General features: G+C 39.5%; 1 protein-coding gene across 1 annotated transcript; it reads left to right on the top strand.

Annotated features, from left to right (window-relative positions):
- Nucleotides 1–14,350: 14,350 nt before the first annotated feature.
- Nucleotides 14,351–22,783, top strand: LOC145987195 (uncharacterized). The gene is made up of 2 exons (XM_083121712.1): nt 14,351–14,536; nt 22,431–22,783. Exon 2 carries the CDS (start codon nt 22,440–22,442, stop codon nt 22,665–22,667), a length of 228 nt encoding a protein of 75 aa, XP_082977838.1. The 5' UTR covers nt 14,351–14,536; nt 22,431–22,439; the 3' UTR covers nt 22,668–22,783.
- The last annotated feature ends 246 nt before the right edge of the window (nt 22,784–23,029 follow it).

Genomic DNA, 23,029 nt, shown 5'->3' with positions numbered 1-23,029 from the left:
TAAACGTCACAATTTGTGTTGAGCATTCTTAAAACACGTTACAGTTCTCAGTTTAAAATCTGGTTGGTAGTACTTACATTTATCTGCGAAGTTGGTGAGGTTAAAAATGGCAGACAAGTCTTAAATCTTCAATGGCAAGTAGAAGTGTCGAAGCACTATAAATAATTAACACTATAATAAAGACGGTAAACACACATACACCGCACAAAGAACACACTTTAAATAGCAAATTAATACCGCGGTTCACGCTGTCATAACTCTAATTAGTACCAAAATCCCAATACGAAATAGAAGCAACTCCATTCGCAACACATGCTGGCTGCTGGTGCAAGAGGTGCAAGCGACTAGCTGGTGTTGCCACACATATATTAACAAATCCACTATGAAGTCGTATAAAATGTCTCTCCACTTGGCCACAAATCCTTACGCTGTACATTTTATATCGATCATACTTTCTATAAAGTTCATACATACACATTCAAAGTATACTTCTCCAAAAGTTATCTGACCTTCCACCCTGAGATATGTAGCCAAACTTACTACAGGTCTGTTTACCAGACGAAAAGCATGAAGCCAGAAAATATATTCCAAGGTCTTAATGGAGAGGAAAGACGGAAAACGTAAATATAAAGAATAACGTTAAAGAAAAATATTTGCAATTCTGAAAGTTAAAACTGGATTCAGAGAAACTTTTGACAGGTTGTAAACACTGCTCGATCAAGGTGGTCTGCAGGAAATCGCCGCCAAGTAAGTCCGAACACAGAGAAGCATGATTACGGATAATTTAGGAGAATTATATTTAACGATGCCTCGCAAAAGTAGTGCGCAATGCTTAAAAATTAATATTTCTCGCAATCTACAGCAACAATTAAACATAATGTGAAAAATCAGCAGCTTTGCACAACCATCGACACGTTTCACGAGGCTTCCTTGAGGTTGTAGAGCAGTTGGTAAAAATGCTTGAGTGTGAGCTTTACACTTGCTTTTAAAGCATTAGACGTCGCGTGTTTAAGTCCAAGCCCCTCCAGTTTTGTATTGTTTATGTTTTTTTTCCCTTTCTTTTCTTGGCATTAAGATTTGTTGAATATGAAGTGTAGTGAGTGAAATAATTTTATTTCAGAATTTTTGTCTGTAATAATTAATTCTATGCAGAATTCGAAAAATTTTGTCATCTGCTTTGATTATTATTTTCCTACTGCTGTAGTTTTAAGATGTGCGATTGTTTTACAACTTCCCGTAAATGATGGATTTAACGCAGCAACTGTCCGCTCAAATCACGTATTCTACATATGAACAGTTGTTTAAACATTTTGAAACTAATTAATGTCACATATTCTTGAACAGAATACTCATATTATTCACTCTAAGTAATTCTAGTTATTATCTTCTTCAAAAACCAATAGAAAACGATCATCAATATTGTTGTGCTCTTCACTGCATATCTAAAATTATTTTTTTAGAAACCAACACAAAGTATATGGTCAAAAAAGAAATGAACTTATCACTATCAATCTATCAAGTTTCTGCACTTGCGACGTAATATCTGAGTGTCTCCTAATATTGAAATGGCTGTCTGAAATATTTACTCTGCCATCTCCTTCAAAGGATTCAGCAGCATTTCCAATTATTGCAAATAAATATATCGTCATACATCCGTTACCTTCTGAAAAAGATTCTGTTGGGAACCGAACCTTCGACCACTGACAGAGAAGATCATCATGCTATCGATACACCACAGATACAACCTGAAGTTAACGCACACTTCTATTAATTTACAAAAAAACGTATCCGTATTTCTCAAATGACTTAAAATAAATAAAATAGGAAGATTCTTTATCGAGGACGTGCCACGAAAATTTCAGATATAGCTAGACCCTTGAGAAGGGGCTTAGAAGAAAGCCATTTCCTGAACATTCTAGTGACATCACTGGTCCACATATGCTTACAATCCTTCAGAGGCATTTAGTTAATGTAGGGCTACTGTGACAGCACAGAAAAAACACACGAAAAAAGCCGTTTTATTTTGATAAGATGTAGTCTGGTTTCGTGTTGCATTCAGCACTAGTACACCAACATTAACAATTAGCTGTGGCACGTCGCAAAATACGACTATAATTTTTAGCTTGCGCCATTGTAAAATTTTCAAGTCTTAAATTTTAGAGATTTGTTTAGAGTTTTTTTGCCCGCAGTCGTGTCTAGATCCCCGCCTTTTTTATATGTATATATATAATTCTAACTTTACGAGTATAGTACATAAATAGCTAGGAAAGTGTGGTAAAATATGTAAAATAGCTCAAATATGTAACTTCAGAATAGTAGAAATTGCACTTGCCAAACATTAAATAAATCGACTCAGTAGTGATTAACATATTTTATATTTAACTAAATATCCACAGTCTTTTTACAACAAAATGACATTTTACTGCTCATTTTTGTTAGCATTTAATTTTAAGAAAAGTATGCTTTATGTACCGGGTGGCCAGAATTAAAGTTACCCAACTCAGAGCCCTGTGTAGCCTGTTTGAGGCATCGTAGAACTCTGAAATTTGGTGAATCCACTATGCAGACCAAGGGGAAGAGGATAACGTTAAAAAATAATAGTTCAATATTCCGCCACCAGGTTGAAATGTGGCGCTGTAATAATGAATGTTGAAAAACATAAGTGATTTTTTTTTTTAAATTTGAGTTTAAAACTTTGGGTGCGTCAGCGTTTAGGCTATTTTGCACCCGTCACATTATACAGGGTCCAGCCCCTTACCGTTACAAATAACAATTATAACGTTGCATAACTAAAATCTTAAAATATTCTGACTTCTGAATACAGCTGAGGCTGTAAACGGGCGCTCAGCACACATAAAGACAAAAAACAAAAAAACAAAACAACACACAAAATACTGGCCATAGAGCCAGTCGCCAGAGCCTCGTTTGTCCTCGGTCCAGAGTGTACTACGTGGAAGTGAGGTTGACAGTTGGGTGTACAACATCGAAGATCACCTCTTACACCCCCGAAAAAACAAGTGATTTAGTTGAGTTATTAATTAGAAAGACATTTGTTAGTGGTTGGAAGTTGTGAGAAAATAATCTCTCGTTTATTGCAAGATTGCAAGGTAAAGGCAAATCCATAACCAATTGGAGCAGTTTACGTCATTATTACAACCCATCATGGAAGTACAGCGCCAAATTTCAACCTGGTGGCGAAAAATTGAACTCTTTATTTTTTTTATCGCCATCCTCTTCCCCATGGTCTGCATAGTGGATTCACGAAATTTCAGAGTTGTAGGATGCCTCAAACAGGTTACAGAGGGCTCTGAGTTGGGGGTAACTTTAATTCTGGTCACGCGGTATGTCATACATTGGTATTTAGTCTTTGTTTAAGTACAATCTGGCGACTACGCACTGAAAACTAAATGGTTCAAATCTATTTTATCAGTGACGTGCACTGAGGAGTAGCTAGTCTAGCAGAGATAGATCAATCAATCTCACATCTCGAATTATATTCAAATCACAATATTTATTGTCTTGTTAAAGCCACCACAGCTCATATGCAACACCTTTTCCACGCGCTTCTTGTCCATCGGTGTTCTCCGCGGGCAAAGCTGGCTGGATACCCTAGCTCGCTCTTCTTCAGCCAGGCCAGTTTCCAGGTAGAAACGGCCGGCCCAAGAAAAGAAAGATTTCGACCTCTACTTCCCTTGCCCCCACGCCCCCCGCTGCAATGGTTGAAAGCCCAGGCTTTCAGGTCCCCCAGTCTGTCTCCTATAGGACAGATAGGGGATTGGTTTCTCATATTTTTTTTGTAAATCCTCTAAAGAACACAGGGTAAAATTTTCTGCAGTACTTATGTTCTCTGTATTTACACAACCTTTTACACGTTGTACAATATGTGTGTATGTATAATATGGGATGTAGTTTTATTATTTATAAAATGGGAACGTGTTATGTGCAGACAATAATGTTATGCTTTCTTTCTTTTTTTTCTTTTTCAAATATGGAATATATAATGATTAAATTACAAATATGTGCTCAGGCTCTCTCTGACTCTCGTTTTAGTAGTGTTTTATTTAAATATACTAATATATTGGCCTGTAACAGTCATAAATACGGATGTATTTATTTGGGCAAGAGAACGCGTGTTCATATTGTAGTTGGTTTGGTTTGTTTTACTTCGCTTTTCTGCCACATTTGGTTATCGCGAAAATGAGGATTGAGTGATGATATGATGAAATTGGTGAAGGGACCTCATATGAACAATCCAGACCAGGATTCGAACCCGTGATGAGTGCGCATTCTTGTCCTATGTGTTGCAGTGAATAATGAAATAATTTGGAATGAAAAATGTATCTCAGTACTCAAAAAGTCAAATGAATATCATTGAAGAAACTACAAAAAAGTGTGTTGTGTTTTGTTTCCTGTCACCAAATCAACCAAGCGCGGGGGAGTGGTTATCACAGCACGCTACGACACCAGGCGTTCCGGGTTCGAACCCCGACCCGGGCATGGGCGTTCCCTATGCTCGTCCCTTCATCAGTTTCATCGTATCATCTTCACAATTAACCAAATGTGACAAAAAAGCGACGCTAAGTAACAAAAATGAAATCAAATCATTGATTGATTGCTCAAATTGGTTTATTTTACTTCGCTTTTCCGCCACCTTTGGTACAACAAAATAGATGAAGGAAGACACACAAAGAACACAAATGGCCAATCCGAGATTCGAACCCAGGATCTCTGGCTTAGAGTCAAATCAAATAGTTTTTTTAATTTTCGAATGTGGGTGGGGGTTACGTGTACTTTTTTCTAGTACTCATTCATAATTTTGCAATCTTTTCCTGTTATTGACATTCTTCTTTTTTGAAGGAATACTGGCCCTAAAGAGAGGAGGGGTGTGACTCACACCAAACCCCCCCCTTGAGCACGCCACTGACTGCTACCCCAAGTGTCGACGTCACCGCACGTCACTGTATTTGATGCACCAGAAACACTTAGATTGATGCACTAATGTGTGATTCTTGGTCTTCGCCAAGGATAGTTTTACAGTTTCATGCACTTTGGTATCATTTGTAAAAATAACGCCAAAGTGCATCACGTGATGCAAGTGATTATTCCTTTCTATGTCGAGCTGTGCTTTAATGCATTAGTTTTTAATGCAACTTTTTATTCAATTTTCTACATCTTCTCGATGATGTACTTAAAAATTTTGCCTGAGATAGACTTTACATGCATTTTTTTTGTTTCGACTGATGCATTTAAATTTCGATGCATAAGTTTTCAACTCAGGCAACTAGGATTACTTCATTAGGATTCAGAGGGCGGCTAAGTATCAATGTATAGATTCGAACACCCGTGTACATGAGGAAAGTTAATGTTCCTATTCTACTAACCTGATGACGCAAATTTACCATCTCGCCCCACGTTCACATGTGAAAGATAAGTTATGTGATAATGAGTTTGTTGTGCTCCTGACACATTGTTATGACTATCAGCATGAGGTAGGATGAGCAAGATGAGTTGAGCGTAGTGTTTACCACTCTCATTTGCTGGTCAAGGGTACAAACGCTCCAATGGAGAGCCAGGAAAAGGTCAGAGAGTGTGTTGGATTGAATCAAAATTCGGTTTTCTACTTTGAACATAATATTAACAAAGAAAGTATGGATAAATAAATGTTCTTTTAAGCCAAATACGCATATTTATGTCATCCAATGGCATATTACACTTAATGCCCCTTCAGAAATAATGCAAATATGGTCGTGTCATCTTCTTAGTCTTTTTTCGTAATTTTTTTCATGTCTGACACATATTGTATAAAGAACACCGCCAAATCGTTTCTTGTATGTGAGTTTCATGTTTTCGACAAAACAATCTGTCAAAAATTGCATTTTCTGAATAAAGTAGGGACAATTAATATACCTTGTGTTGTGAGACACGTATTCAGTATAGTTTTCCCTAACCATTTTCCAACATTTTTCTACTTTTTATATATTAAAAGTTGGACCCCAACCGAAATAAAGTGGTTCTACGTTCAATTTGTGAGTTTTACATTTTGAAATAAAATATTTATATGTTTCAGAATACCTTCAAAAATCATTTTTTTTTTTGTTGTATGTATACCCCCAGAAGTATTGTCCTGCTACCGCTACCGCCACTCGGTGGTCTGTAGTATGCCGGAAGCTTTCACCAGATACCACGTGAGTGCTTCCACCCACTGACAGAGGCGCTGCAGACAGCACGTGGAATGTTCTCTGCCAGCCATAACTCGCCGTTTGCTTTGAGAGGGGAATTTTGGGACGGGAACTGACACGCAGGGAACAGGTATTTCAGATGGTGAGAGGAAAAGAATATGTCCTAAGATTTGAATAGCTAGTTGATATTACTTGCTTACCTTTTCAAATGACTCGTGCAACAGCATTGTCAGCCGCCATGTCTACATCAAATATATATTTGGCAACAACAGTTTGCAGACGACATATATTTTTTTTTGGCGGAATCTGTGCCAAGATATAGTTGCAGGCCTATAGTTATCGATTTGATAATTTGAATTTTGTTATTTAGCGTCACTTTTCTTGCACTTTTGGCTAATCGTGACGATGAGGATGAGTTATGATATGATGAAATTAATGAAAGGACACTCACAAATTTCAGGCCGGGTTCGAACCCGGGACTCCTGGTGTCGCAGCGCGCTGTGCTAACTACTGCGCCACGGAGGTTGGTATGTAGGTATAAGAAGATAGCATAAATGCATCGTAAATGGGTGTCTCCATGATGGAGCAGTGGTAACGCCGTCGCCTTGTAATCAAGAGGGCCCGGCTTCGATTTCCGGCGGAGGCACAGTGGCTCGGGTCCCACTTTAAACCTCATGTCCAGTCCCGATTAGCCTATATTCACATAAAAGTGGGCTTACAACACAACTAAAACTCAACTCAGGCATCGCAAATGAGAAACGGAAACATATATTTTACAATTTCTCAGTGAACGATATTTATTAATCTGTTTAGGTCATATAACAAGTCGAGCCCCAGTAATTATTAAACCAACTGTTTTTTTTATATACTAGTATAAGCAGGCTAACAAAAGGATAGGCCGCAACATGCATATTTAAGAACAATCCTTATTTCTTGCTTTGTATAAGCCAACATGAATTACAAGGATGGGTGGTGGCATGAACGTCGGACTGAAACCATTTCCACGTGCGTGAAACGGAACAGAAGCAGAATATGAGAACTCTTTCTCCTCTTTTTTTACAAATTGAGAAGCAGCGTAAATTGTTACTGCTCGGAGAACATCAAAAGTCGTTCCACTATTATGCACCAGGGAGCGCCATTATTTCGTTCCTGTACTCTCCACCCCGGCTGCGAAATGGTCAATTTTCTACGCAGTCTACGTGAGCTTGCGAGCTCACAAAAGAAGCAAGTTTGCATCAGCCTCCGAGTCTTGTTTTCTGGAAACTATGCTTGCTTTTCACCCCCTTGTTGCTTTGCCTAGGAGAATCAAATGAGGCGAAACAAAATGGCGGATGAGCATTTCCGTCTCCATGGTACACGCCGGAAGTTTTCTTTCCCAACTAATTATTGATGGCCATCGAAGTGTAGTGATTCACTTCTCTATACTTTATAGGAAATCTATTAAAGAGCAATCAAAACATTGTGCAAGACAACTTCCCGTCGATGCTCCTTTTTGACAATTTTCAATCAATTTTTGTGCTGTTGCCACGGGCTTCGAAGGGGGGGGGGGGGTCGAACCGGTCCGTCCTAACCCCCTCCACCCTGGAAATAGGTATTATTAATTTTAATTACAAAAAAGCAATAAGCTTACTACGTTCAAATAATCAATATCAGAAATGAAGTTCAGTTAATTGGCATTCTAGCAGAATATCAAAAACAAAAAATTAAAACATTGTGTGTTCGTGTGAAGTTTCAAAATTCCCAGAAATGTGAAAGGTCACAGATCGTAAATTTATTGACTAAAATTTCCCCTAACTGCAAGTTATCCTTGAACGAAGTGTGTAAAGTTAATAACAAAAGAATAGTTAACTATGTATTTCAATATATTAACTGAGTGAAGCTTAACAAATGAAGAAAAACAGTCCACTCGATATTCACTGATCTTTTGTACCATCTCCCAAAGTTTAAATAATAATAGTTTGGCACATAATTGTTTATAGTTAGTATAAGTTTATAATTATTGTTAATGTTAATAATGATAATGATATTCAATTTTATAACAATGGCCTGACCTCTCCTATAAACATTTCTGGTCACGCCTGTGGCTGTTGAGTGTTTTGGATGCTGTTCATGGAATTCTCCAAACAAATAAACAAAGCAATGTTCGTTTGTTATTATTTGCGTTATGCAGGCGTAAAATGGTCGATGAATACTAAACTAGTTATAGATTCCAACCAAGTTTATTTATTATGTAGACAACATTGAACCCAGTGAGAGATGCTATAAATGCGTGTAACATTTACCTACATGTATCTACGTGCAACAACCCCGTTTATAGCAATGATGCACCACATGTGCGAGAATAGGTGTTGAGAAGTAGTTTCCTGTAATTAGTGAAGCTATTTAAGTTAGGTACAGTTTCTTAGACCCCGTGAAAAAAATTGTACCGCTACCATCAAGGAGAAATTCAAAGTGCAGAATCTGCCCAGAGGCAGATTTGGGTTCAAAATTTTAACTATTTCCTAAATAAAGGTGTTCCAAAATTTGTTTTTCAAGTTGCAAAATAAACTTTACATAATTAATGCATATTTTGAGCCTATCATTTGGGATGTAGGCTCATGTTGTACTCCAGCACACCTCAGTATCCTGCGTAGCTACACCTTTAGTACAAAGGTAAGTAGTAGATGGAAATCTTCCTCCCACAATATCATCACTTCAACTATAGTGCAGGAGGCCTTAGAAAGATCGCTTCGCGGGCTTACAGCAGACGACAATATTGGGGTGTGTCTGCGAGAACCAATCAGGTCCGCGAATGAGCGAGCCCGGTTGCCACAGCTAGCTCGCTGCACCCTTCTGGAAGGATGAATGACCTCTACCTCTTGCTACTTCGGCCTGTTTGTTCGGCTGAGGAGCAGACGACACGAGAGTATCGGCAATAGTGTGCGAGCGACGTCTGCTGTTAGCCCGCGAAACGCTCTTTCTAAGGCCTCCTGCACTATAGCTATTCATTACGCACCATATTTCAAAGATTATATTGCCAAATCATGTTCAGATCTTGCTGCAACAAACTCCTGTGAGTTTGGTTCCATATGGTACATTTGAAAATATGGAAGTGGGTAGATGCTGGAAACAGTAACAGCGCCAGAGAAGAGGCAAAAGGTGCGAACACCTACTACCGCCCCTTCAAGAAGATAAACCAGTTAATAAGTGCTCCTTTAGCCCAAATATGCATATTTTGCACTGTATTATGGCCGTATTAATGATTATACTGGCTGTGAGTCTGAGTCCGGACACCATCATCTCGTTAGTCTGTACTATGCAGTCTAGGGCGTACTACATGGAAGAGAGGTTGACATTTGGGTACTTAAGAATAAGTCACTTCTTACACTTCTAATAAAATTATTTATGCAGTTACTTACATTATTCAAGCAGGGGTGTCCACAGGGGGGATAAGAGCACGATTTTTTCCTTAAAATAGTAAAACATAAAATACACCAAGTATATTTTTTTCTAAAAGGTAAAGAAAGTTTAGAACTTCGCACCATGCTACAATATGTGCAATGAGGAGGTATTTCCTTACCAATTCATTTACTTCAGTTACTAGGAAAAATTTAGAGTAATTTAGATCAAATAAAGTGTTCAGTATAGATAACAAAAAGTGACTTTCAGTAATCGGATAGTAGACACGCTGTCATAATTAAATACTTTATGAGCATTATGATATAATCTGGGGGGAAGCCATTGGCTTTTGGGGGATGGCCACCCCTGTATACAAGTGGCGGATACAGTACGATTCCAGCAAGTGGTGTCTGTCTAATAGGGAGAAACAGTCGCTAAAATCTGCCCGTGTGTATGGTACACCTGTAGCAACAATGGAATCGAATTAAAACCAACTCTTCTGACATGGTTAGCGTTCCATGTAACACTTGTACTACAAATGTTAAATAGGAAGTCTAGCCAGGGGCATGAAGATTTGATAGGTCGTTAAGAGACAGTGTAGGAACTTGGTACAACTCCGAATTTGCCTTGTGGAGAACTCTGAGATCGTTTCATTGGCAGTTGGGAGATATCCCAGAAGTACTGTGAAAGGACGCTAATGCCGTTATGTTAACTGCATTGTTGGGGAAGAGATAAGGGCTAGGGCTGAACTGCCATTAAGAGAGGGGGGGGGGGCCGAAACGACAGCAAGCATTCCACCACCTTTCCCCAAACAATTGAGAATCGCGTTTACGAGCTATTATTGTTGGAAGATACAATTATGGAATCAAGGAGATAGACTTGTCCCATTTTCAGGGGACACTTAACTGAAGAACGGCTAGTTTTACAACTCAATTTGTCTGAATTCGGAAACAGGAATATCTTCAGACCTATTGTTAGCTCCTTTCTTAATGCCCGGGACTTATTGGATCAAGTAATATTGCTCTATAAACTCTATCTCTTTAGCGACATCTGACTTATCTAAGAATGTGATCTCTACCTGAAGAGGGAGATGTGTTCAGCTTGGTCGCCAAGAAGAAACTTAAGTTGCTTGCTTCTTTGAAATCAAATTACGTAACACCCACTACTTGGCGCCACGCCGTACCGCGCGGAAGGGGTGTGTCGAATTTCCATGCCAGAAGTCCAGACATTTCTACAGAATATTTTATTTTTCGATCGCAGCACCTCCGTATTTGTTCTCGTATTGTTCCGACTGTCTTCGTATAGTTCAGGCATTCTTTGTAGAAGTAAACAAAAGGCAAATGCTATAATTCACCAACAAGCGGCGGTTCGGAGCGGCACGGCTCATCCGATTGCGCTCTCGTGTCATTCCGGCTATCTTCGTGCAACTCCGGCAATCTTGTAGAGGTAAACGAAAGGCAAATGTTACAATTCACCGACACACGGCTGTTTGGAGCGGGACGGTTCATCCGAATGCGCTCTCGTGTCATTCCGGCTGCAAGATGTGACCCCACTTAAAACACCCAGATGTTAACCTCTCTTCCACATAGTATACCCTGAACTACACTTTGCAGTCTAGCGAGAATCCTGTGTCGGAACTCACAGCCTGTATACTACAATGTGAAGCACGTGCTGTTCCCTGTCCGTACGTGTTTGTGATTGTCCTTTCATACTTATCACTTTTCAATCTTCGCGATTAGCCAAAACTGGCAGAAAAGCAAAATTAAATAACATACATAGGGCTGAGCCGATACCGACGCCGATGTATCGGTATCGGCATCGATATCGGAAAGGATTGGTTGGATTTTATTTACCGAAACGAGTCGATACTTTTTCGGAGTTTAAATCGTTCGCGAGGTTGGCCAAAAAAGGAAGCGACACTTTCGCGGAGTTAATTATCCTGGAATTATGCAGAATTCGAGGTTCCCATTGATTCTGTACCAATATTATGTTGAAAAAACTGGTATTTTGTGATTACATAACAGGTATTTTTATATTCTCGAGTAATTCTTGAATACATTAGCAAACTCTGGAAAATTGATGTTTATAAATTAAGTGTAATACACACCCACTAATATTAATCAAAATTTTGAATAACTTTTAATTGTTACAAATTTCAAGCAACAATGGTATCGGTGGAAATCGGTTATCAGTATCGGTTCAAACTGGTACCGGCTCAGCCCCAAAAGAAACCAATCAAAAGACATCAATCTCTCTCAACTCCTCTCCCAACCAGCAGCAGCAACTTGGTAACTGTGCAAAATCGCCTGAGCTCTTGGTAAGTTCGCTTTCTCTTTTAGTAAAAGTTATCGGGAAAAGAATTAAAGGATGGACGAAGTACAGGAAGTGTGTCCTCGTGGTTTAGGACAGATAACACCCGTCCCGAGATGGCGAGGGTTGGAGGAAGATAGCGTGCGCCTCCGGGCCGAGGCCATTATTCCGCCTTCCCAGGCAGGCACGCGTGGAGGCAATTCGGGTTCGGTTTAAAAATGACATAGAGCGCAGTCATGTCGTAAAACTCACCGTAAAAGGGGAGGCGATCCTCACTCTACGTAATACCATCCACTTCGGAGAGGAGTTTCCGTGGATCAAATTGGATCCCTTCTTCCATTTGCTGCACAAACACACACTGGGACCCCTGTGCTTGGCTTTCGATTCAACTGTGGAAGCAGAGAAATGCTTCAATTTGCTAACTTATCGTAGTTCTCATGGTAAGTTTGCTGTTTTTATGGTTCTGACATATTGTACACTCTCCCTTCTTACTGTATTTAAAGGCAATGTCCGAATTAACATTTTTGCTTTGGGGGTATGCCCCGTCAGTGGCGTAATTCTAATTTCATTTCGGGAGCTAGGTGTTTTTGGGTATGCAAATGTAAAATACACTTTTGTCTTGAGGTTTAAACACCTTAAAACATGTATTCTAACCTAGGTCATGAACATTTACACGAAATTTACTCCCGCTTTAGACGAAAGCATATTCTTTAGCATTTTTCTTAACATTTGTACCATGACCAAAATGCTACCGTGTAAAGCGAGAAAACTTATGGCATATTTCATGGCATTTCTCAAGGATAGGCTCGGTCCGAAGCATTTTTCGTAGCGCAACCAATCAGAAGCGACCTCTAGGTCACGAGTGAAGATATAATGGCGGCCGGGTGAGATGTAAACAATGTATCACTTCAAATGTTTAAAAGCCGATAACTATTGAACCGAGAGAAATAACGTTTCATATAAAACGTTATTAGATATAAAATAATGGCGCTGCTTAAATTCATACTTTACAACGTTTACTGTACACGCATGGAAGAATATTTTAGTTGTTTCGATTGTAAACACCAGCATTATGCCATGAAAACTTAACTGGAAAACAGCCTGCTGTTGTCTCGGCTCGTCGAGGTTGGGCAGTTGCAGAATGGTGTCCTTTATTCCTAAAGGCTGCACACTTTTAAGCAGGGAAATCTTTGATGATTGGAACATTAATAGATACGATTAATTCGTACACTGTTTTAAAGATATTGTTCTAACATGCACTTGTTCGAATAAAAGGATCATTCACCCTGTAGATGGGAATGGCGGATTAAAGACCACGGAACTGAATTTCCTAGGAAAACCCTATAGTTGGTGCTGAACTCCTGGAAATGTTAGTTGGCAGCCTGGCTGGTTTTGGCGATGTTAGATGTTGTGATAACAACCATCAGAACGTTTCATCATATGCAGATATTCTGTGAGTTTGGCAAGAAAAAGCTGGTTTTGAGTGTTGGTTGTCAATTTTCTTTATTCGCTGCTTGGTTTTAATAAAAGTTTATTCAGGAATTTATCCATGGCAATGAGATTTGTATATGACAGATGTGATTAGACGATAATGAAAATCTTTATTATTGACACAAATGTGTGAATATTTAGTTCAACAAAATATTTTTTTTAACGAATGAATCCTACGATCTCATGTAGGTACAGTGGGATCCATGAGTATTACCAGACAAATTGTCTATCACCATGTTCGTGCACTTTATTTGACCCAATAAGAGCTTCAAGAATTAGAAAACTCAAAGCAAGCTGTTGACAACTTCTGCACCAGCATACATAAAAATACATCGCTTAAAACACACAGGACAAGAGAAAAATTAATGAAAGTAGTCATGGACAATTTGCACGGTGATACTCATGGACCCCACTGTACGTATGAGTTCATTAAAAGCATGTTCACTTCTTGACTACCATATTTTCTTTCGAGCCAATTTCTAACCTATGCTTTTCTTATAATTTTGCCAAAATAGCAAAAAAAATATATATATATAGTAGCAGTAGCTAGTCTCATCGGCAGTGGTGGCGATTAGGAGGGCGTGGAGAGGGCAGTTGCTCCCACCCACAATTTTTGCAAATTTTGGCCCCTCACTATGGCCTCTTAATTCTAAGCTTTGTCTGCCAAGAAAGAGTAACCTGTCCTTGCCTGTCCCAGTTTGGTTGAGACAGAAATTGATTCAGGGACAGTCACAAAGAACACAAATGACCAGACCAGCATTCAAACCCGGGACCCCTGTCAACGTAGCGCTCTGTGCTAACCACATTGCCGCGGAGGACGACATATGAAGCATCAGTTTCACCCCCACTTCTCCGATATAAAATCCAAACTACGCTAGTGTAAGGATCGCATTATTCTCCACAATCTGTGCCACTTGAATGTGGCTATCAAAATTCCGCCTACCATGTGCATATGTTTACGTCAGCGTCACGCGCTGGTGACTTGCTGGTCTGGCCACCAGGTGTGGGGTCAGTCACATGCACGTGAGAAGGCGTAGGCGTCATGTGACCTTCGGATTTGGGAGCGACAGATCAAACAACAGTAAGTGGTTGACATTGAATTGGAGAGATATAGGCGACACGTACACTTCCCATGTTGGAATAGGTTACTTCCTCTCATCTGAAGAGCGGAAAGCTGCGTAAGTAATCTGTTCTTCTATAGTTCCACTGTTTTGCCTTGATATGCATTTACGTAGTTAACAAATAGGGTTCATGTTTTAATAATTCGCCGGCCCCCGTGGCGGAGTGGTTATCACATCGCGCTACGACGCCAGGGCTCCCGGGTTCGAATCCTGGCCTGGGCATGGATGTTTGTGAGTGTCCATTCATCAATCATCCCCATCTTCGCAATTAGCCGAAAGTAGCACAAAAGCGAAGTAAAATAAAGCAAATCAATGTTTTAATAATTCTTTAAAAGATTGGATACTCTTGTTTAGAATTATCAAACAATTTAGCTAAATGACCGAAATTAGTAAATGTCTAGTTATAATCCAGCTCATCCTATAAAAAGGTACGTAAAGCTTTCAGAATTTGTCTTCCAAATATATTTACAACCGTACAGTTGTACTCTCCGTATTTATTTCCTTAAAGTGTTCCTGTCATTTACGGGCACAGTGTACTTTATCTCATACTCCCCTTAATTTACATGCTTGAAACAATGAAATTCCAGTTAATGAGTGATATATAATATACAATATGGTAAATACAAATAATGATAATAAAAATAATGCTGTGCATTTAACATCAAGCTATTACTTGGTTTTTCGTAAGTTTGTTTTTCATGCGTCTTGTTACTGTACACTCAAAGATACAAAGTAAATACTGCCAAGTTATGCTCAATTATATACCGGATGTGAATTTCAAGTTCCATGTATTCTCGATCTCAGCCGTGCAATGGAAGTCTCGCGATCATCGTTAAATCCTGCGATTTGTAAGTGATCTGTAAGGTTGATTGATTTGGTTAATTTGTTGACGTCTTTCGGCTAATCGCGAAGATGATGATGAGTGATGATATTTGAAATTGATGAAGGTACACTGGCGTCGTGGCTCTAACTACTCTGCCATGGAGGTCGGCTGATCTGTAAAGCCACTGGAAAGAATAGTCTACGCCTGCTGAGAATCGAATCACAGTCAGGAAGGTTCTTGCCGTCGCCACACCTTCGAATAAATACCATGGCACACACGTAAAGAAATACATAAATACATATGATTAAACTTATTGTTTGTATTGTAGTACACCCTGGACTGTAGACTAACGAGGCTCTGGCGACTGGCCTTATGGCCAGTATAATCCTGTGTGTTGTCTGTCCTCTGTTTTGTCGCTATATGTGCTGAGTGCATCTTTGCAGCTTCAGCATTTAACCAGTCAGAAAATTTTAAAGATTTAGTTAGAACACGGCATTACAGTTATGCTATTTTAGTTATGGTAAGGGGCTGGACCCCGTATAGTGTGACGGGTGAAAAATGGCCTTAGTGCTGACGCACCCAAAATCATAAATTCAAAATAAAAAATTCAAATTATTGTTTGTATTCTAAAGGAAGAAGAAAATATGTATTTATCACAAGAAGATAATGGTTCGTTATCGATATTCGATCAGGAAATGACGTCTTAGTTTCTGTTGTTAAAACACATGCGATATACTCGTAGGGAAGATAAAAATCTTATCAGATGGTGAAGATACTGAGAAAAAACATGTCCACATGATGAAGCATAAAAATTACGAGTCATTCCATGCCAAATTTTTAACCTGACCATCTTCGATTTTCATGAAATTTTAGGAGTTGAAACTATGCATAGAAGTTAGTAACTATGAAAATTTTTAACCTCGTGCGTCTTGTAATTGTTAAATCATTCATGGTCAAAGTTTGCAGAAATTGCCTTTTTTGAGCCCGCTTAGCTATACTAAATGTGCTGTAACTCCGCCCCTATTTCGCCTAGGAAGCTCAAATAAAGCTTATTGTACAGGGAATTAAATAAGCTTTCCAGTGATATATAACAAGCCTACCTTTGGATAAAAATATAATTTTGTCACGTGACCTTGACTTTTGACCTTGAATATCTCAAAACATGTCATCACCAAAAATCGTGAAAAAATTATATTTGGTCCCTCATACCATACTCTAAAACATACCAAAAAATCATTTTGGGACTGCAGTGGGATCAGAAGATACAAAATAATATGTGTAACTATGTGACTGATAAAAGCCCCATTATATGAACTATGACGAGTCAAATGTCCCTTAACATCCCCTACAAAATGTGAAGGAGTTATCCTGGGTATAATTGGTCATGAAAGAAATAGGTTAGGCACAGGGAGATCCCTAGCCATGTGTGTCAAGCACAGGTCCGGCATACTGTTGACCGCAAATTTTCATGCATAGTTTCAATTCCTCAAATTTCATGAAAATCGGAGATGGTCAGGTCAAAGGCTGTGTTGATTTCGCATGGAATGACTCTTACATTATTTATCACAAATTGTGTTACGATAAAGTATGTGTAGATATAAAATAAGTTTTTACTTATCAATCTTTATCACATGTGATGAAATTTTATGTCATAATTATTACTTGTGGCAATATAATTGTCCAAACCTTTCCGTCACCAATTTCTCCGGGCTTCCCCGATAGCGCAGTGTAAACAAGGGGTCCCGGGTTCGCTACCCGGTAGAGGCACATAGTGGTTCGGATCCCACTTTAAACTGTAGGTCCAGTCCCGACTAGCCTTACTGTGCATAAAGTGGACTTAAAACAACACAATCAATCAATCAGTCACCAATTTCTAACATTCTATGTACAGTCAACGGCAATAAAAATGGTAGACCTAGATCCTTAAATACTCTCTTCCCTGCAAGGCGTTATGTGTGTTGCATAGCTCTACAGCTATAAGTTTATTTTAATAGCGCATTTTCAATGGTAATTTCTACCACCGCCGTAGAGTTAGGCAACACACCTAACGCCTTATAGGGAAGCGAGTATTTCAGGATCTAGGTGAACCATTTTTTATTGGCGGTGATTGAACGTCACTTACAAGGTGTTGCCATGTCAAGGCATCAAAATAATCTACTTCACATATAAGTACGTACATACCTATGACTACAATCACAAGCAAGGATATAATATATTTTTGTGGCACTTGAAAGATAACATTGGCCCTGTTCGTTCCGATGCTGGCAACACTGGATTTTTTCCCCCTTTTGAGTGTCCGTAGAATTATAAGAAGGCATCAGAGAGAAGTTCATCAACGTATATTTTCAATTTCACTTTTCGTACTGCAACATCTAGTGTGTATGTTCATTTGCCGATGTCTATTAGCATGTGTAACCAACTAATGGCGTACCGACGGATAGCTATAATCTCCAACCCCAACCCCAAATGTATGAACAAGAAATAAAATTCTGAGGGAAGAAATAAGGAAGTTATAGAGCATGGAAAGTATGAAAACAAATCTTTTTCAAGAGCAAACATTTTGTACTGAATCATTCTACAGATTTTCCTGTGAAAGACGAATTTTCAGTCATACATGCACATATGTGTGTGTGCGTGTGAGGGTGTGTGTGGATTGTAGGATATAGCCTATTAGACTCCATTCACACCCTACAGAATAAAATCATGGGTGTACGCTACCGGAGGCTTCTTTGGAGATGGTGGAAGGACTGCAGCCGCCACGAAAGACCATTATAATTATACAGTCATAATCAGGTTTGGCATTTGTTGTATAACCGAGGGTTATTAATTTTCGCCGAATTTACGTACATGAAGGCAAGGTTTAGATACGGTTTTGAATAGATAGTACGTACCTACGAAGAGTTAGGCACACTACTTAAAAATATTAATCATTATCTTTACCTCTCGTCAAGTGGATCTCACGTCATTTTTGTTATTCAGTAAATATTCAATTCTTTATCTTCTCGACATTAATTCCCTTGCCAGGACAGTTGTTTTTACACAAGATTTAGCGAACTTAACTACACATAAGCTAGTTAATGAATACGTACTGTTATATCTCTATTTTGCTGTCATTTTACCTATTCATATAATAATAACAATATTAATTTACCTATTTCAATATTTATTAGTATGAATAGACATAATATTTATGAACATTAATATTAACATTGTGGCACACTTGGTTCGGATCCCTCCCAGTGCACTTAAGAACACATGTGCAAAACACACATACACAATTACAAACGCACACACAAAGAGAGAGAAAGAGGCATTGCCCTTCTATCTATTCGACTTAGTCTTCCTCAAGGTCTCTTACTTTCCTTCGGGTCTCCCAACTTAAATCCTGTAAACTTTCCTCTCCCATGCCTATTCATCCAAGTGTTCTTGTTTTAATTATTCTAATCAGTGGCCGTGATTATGTGCCAAATCTGGGGACGCAAGGACGGCCTACTTTCTCTTGGTAGACATGGCTTAGCATTGATTGGCCGTAGTACGGGGGCAAATGCTCTCCCACGCTCCCCCTAATCGCCGCCACTGATTCTAATAACGTTACAAGATGATTGATTGATTTCCTTTATCTTATTTGGCTTGTTGTGCCACTTTTGGCTAATTTGCGAAGATGGGGATGAGTGATGATATGATAAAATTGATGAATGAACATTCACAAACACCCATGCCCAGGCCGGGATTCGAACCCGGGTCCCCTGGCGTCTTAGTACGATGTGCTAACCATTCCGCCACGGGTACCGTCGATAAACGATATATACATACATATATAGACACACACGCGCACACACACACACACAAAACACACACACACACACACACACACACACACACATATATATATATATATATATATATATAGAGAGAGAGAGAGAGAGAGAGAGAGAGAGAGAGAGAGGGGAGGGAGGGAGAGAGAGTGTTAATTACTGAAATATTTAGAAGCGATAAATGTAATGGAATTCTTATGTTATAGTTGTAATTGTATTTTGTTTGTTATACGCCCATGAACAAAGAATTTCTAATTCTAATATCTAATATTTATATATATATATATATATATATATATATATATATATATATAGGGTGTTTCTAAAGTTCGTTTCCAACGCGTAGGAGGTGATTCTACAAGTGGAAATAAACACAGAAGTTCATTTGACGAAATGTCGAAAACGGCAACCATTCGGATTTATTGAAGTGGGAAAAAGTGCGAATATTATTTTTACAAGGAAGTAGTGGCACAACGGCGAACCATATGACCGCGGCGAAGGGCGTTCCACAAAGAAATGCGGCATTCTCTATTCAAAAAAGCACATGGCAGGTGTGTGAAGTTGATGCGCAAGGGATTCTCCAAAGGAAGCAAAGGGATAGGGAAATGTTTTTATGGAGTGATTAGCATGGGCAACCAGGGCGATGTAATGTGGGCGATGTTGTGTTGTCGATATTTGTACGTACCCAAGTGCAGAAAGGCTGAAGTGTGACCTTGACTTTGGCGTTTCCCGCTAGGGGTGCTAACACAGTAGTTTTCTTCTTGCAGGAAAGCACTGGTCGCTGCCATTCGTGCTTCACGTACTGCGATATCAGCATCACCGCGCATCAGGTTACAGTCGCACGTTTGCGGTTGAATACGTACGAGTGGAAGGACGTGAACTTGACGAATTGGGCAAACCTCGTAATAGGCACTGCTAGGTGTTATCGATAGGCACGGCCCATCGTGTAAAGTGCTCTAGTGTTCGTCGTCTACGGGTCGGCAGATATCAAGCAATACGGATCGGCTGCATACACCGCAGAGGAGCTGGCAGACATGCATCTCATTTATGGCGAGACAGGAAGTAATAGCCATGCAGCACGGCGTTTGTGTGGGGAACGTTTTCCAAATAGGAGACTGCCGTCGCACACCTTCTTTCAAAAAGTGCATACTCGACTTCGGGGAAGAGGATCAGTGCTACCACTCCGTCGAGAAATTGGAAGACCACGAAGTGTGGGCACAGATCAGTTTGTGGATGCGGTGTTAAATGCTGTCAGGAATCGTTCTGACTGTAGTCAGTGCCCACATCACCTCCCATACCAATGTGTGGCGCGTCCTGTTTGAAGAGGGAATGTGCCCTTTCAAAACTCCAAAAGGTACAAGACCTTTTACCTCAGGACTTTGGCCCACGTGTGGTGTTTTGCCTGGTTTTTGCATCAGATGGAAACTATCTAGAATTTTGCGAACAGGGTGTTGTGGACCAAAACAATAGTAAAAACAGCCACGTTTGGGATTTTGCTAATCCACATGCAAGCAATTCTCGTGGCACACCACCCGCACAGGTTTGCGGTTAATGTGTGGTGTGGGATAGTGTATGACCATTTGATTGGGCCGTACATTTTCCCTGTTCGCCTGTGTGGTGGCGCATATCATGCATTTCTTCGTGATGTTTTGCCTGAACTGTTGGAGGATGTGTCCTTGGTACTGAGGCAAGGATTATAGTTCCAACACGATGGTGCACCATTAATTTCGACCAAAATGTGCGTCACTTCCTCAAAATGGCTTGTTCCACAATCGGTGTATTGGTTGAGGTGGTCTTGTGCCGTGGCCAGCAAAATCGCCGGACATCACTACCCTGGACTTCATTCTATGGGGAGAAATCAAACGCCTCGTATACGAAACACCTATCGTGACAGCCGAGGATCTCGTTGCACGCATTAATGTCGCCGCAGTGAAGATAGCAGACACCGCGGGGTTGTTTGCTCGCACTAGACAATCGTTGATTCGGCGTTGTCATCTCTGTGTAGAAGTTAATGGCAGACAGTTTGAAACTCGTCTGTGATGCAGTTCCCTCGGCACTTCAACTCTGCACACAGTGAACATGTCGACACATATGCAACCTAGCGCAGCACCACCACCATCTTTGTTTTTCTACGTAATGGTGATGTCCACTACGGATATTCGCTTTCTTCTTGGTTGTCAGTCTCCACATATCACTTTCCGTGGATAACACATCTCGCTAAACCCTTTCCTACCCCCATGACTTAATCAGACCCATTCGCTTCCTTTAGGGAATCCCTTGCGCATCAACTTCACACACCTGCCATGTGCTTTTTCAATAGAGAATGCCGCATTTCTTTGTGGAACGCCCTTCGCCGCGGTCATATGGTTGGCCGTTGTGCCACTATTTCCTTGTAAACATAATTTTCGCACTTTTTCCCACTTCAATAAATCCGAATGGGTGCCGTTTTCGACATTTCGTCACATGAACTTCTGTGTTTATTTCCACTTGTAGAATCACCTCCTACGCGTTGAAAACGAACTTTAGAAACACCCTGTATATATATATATATATATGTGTGTGTGTGTGTGTGTGTGTGTGTGTGTGTGTGTGTGTGTGTGTGTGTGTGTGTGTGTGTGTGTATATATACACACACACACACACCTTGGTATGTAAATGTATAGCCAATATGTATGTATGTGGGTATGTGTGTATGTGTATGTGTATATATATTGCAGTCCAGTATAATGTAACCTCCTTCATTTGTCTGTTTCTTTTCATATTTTAGGTCCAAATATCTTTAAGCTTTTATTTTCAAAAACTTTTAATGTAATTTACTTCCACACCAAACTACAGGCACATTTTAACCTTTAGATTCTTCGATATTAGACGAGAATAAAAAGTAAAATGCCTTACCTGAATTAAGTTCCCTTTAATTTCCACTTTAAGATCGTCTCTCATTTGTTAATATTACTCCAATTATTTGAATTTCGAAACTGATTCCAATGAGTTATTATCAATAATAATTAGCCTCCAAACCTATTTCCTTTGTCTTGTAATAATGATATTTTTTTTCAAATTGATTCGGGTTTCCCTGTTATATGCTGTAATAAGTGAATAGAAGGCTGTCATAACGGAAATTTGTCTAGCTACTTCTAACTAAACCAGGTAAATGTTAACAGAGATATTTTCGCTACTTATCACGAATGATTGGTTGTTCTTGTACTGAACTATCCTGAGTTGTTTTCTGTTTTGTGAAAAATATAAACTTAGTCATAGACATGCATTTCTTACTTCAACTAAATAAACTAAATACTTTCAATTCTTTTTCCAGGTGCTCATAATGAGCGAAGCATCGAACTTCTTCCACGCCATCTACTGGCTACTTATTTTGATTTTCATATCCTGGTGGATCGCCTGCTTCTGTTTTCCGTTTTACGTTTTGTTCAGCATCCTCACGTCATGCATCAACGATCTGAAAGGAGTGACCGACCTACTGATGAAAGGTGTAGCATTTCCTGGCAAATGCGCTGAGAATATGGTGCACAGGCGTTCGTACGATGCCTTTTGAGGACCAGGAACGAAGAGGCCATCTTGAAATTGAGAATAACCAAAATGAACAATATAATTATGCTTTATTTTTGGAATCTGTTTTTACTGGAACTTTATATCATTGTGCTTACTGAATAAAGGAATGTATTTTTAATAAACAAGAATTTATTAAGTTTCACCCTTTAGTGTAAATAGTGTCAAATCTATGTTCGCATTTTTTAAAATCACTACAAGAATCTTGGACGGCGATCGGTTTGTTTGCATTCTTTCACAAAAGAAAAAGTGAGGTTTTTGTAAAATTTTAAATTTAGTTGTCCTTTACACTTAAAGGCCTGCACAAGACCTGGAGCAGACCCGTTCGCGAGACATCGCTCCTGAAAT

The sequence above is a fragment of the Lepisma saccharinum genome, chromosome 4 (assembly GCF_977018435.1).
Source record: "Lepisma saccharinum chromosome 4, izLepSacc3.1, whole genome shotgun sequence".
NCBI lineage: Eukaryota > Metazoa > Arthropoda > Insecta > Zygentoma > Lepismatidae > Lepisma > Lepisma saccharinum.
Note: the sequence above shows the minus strand (reverse complement) of the source record. Positions and strands in the feature narration are given on the sequence as shown.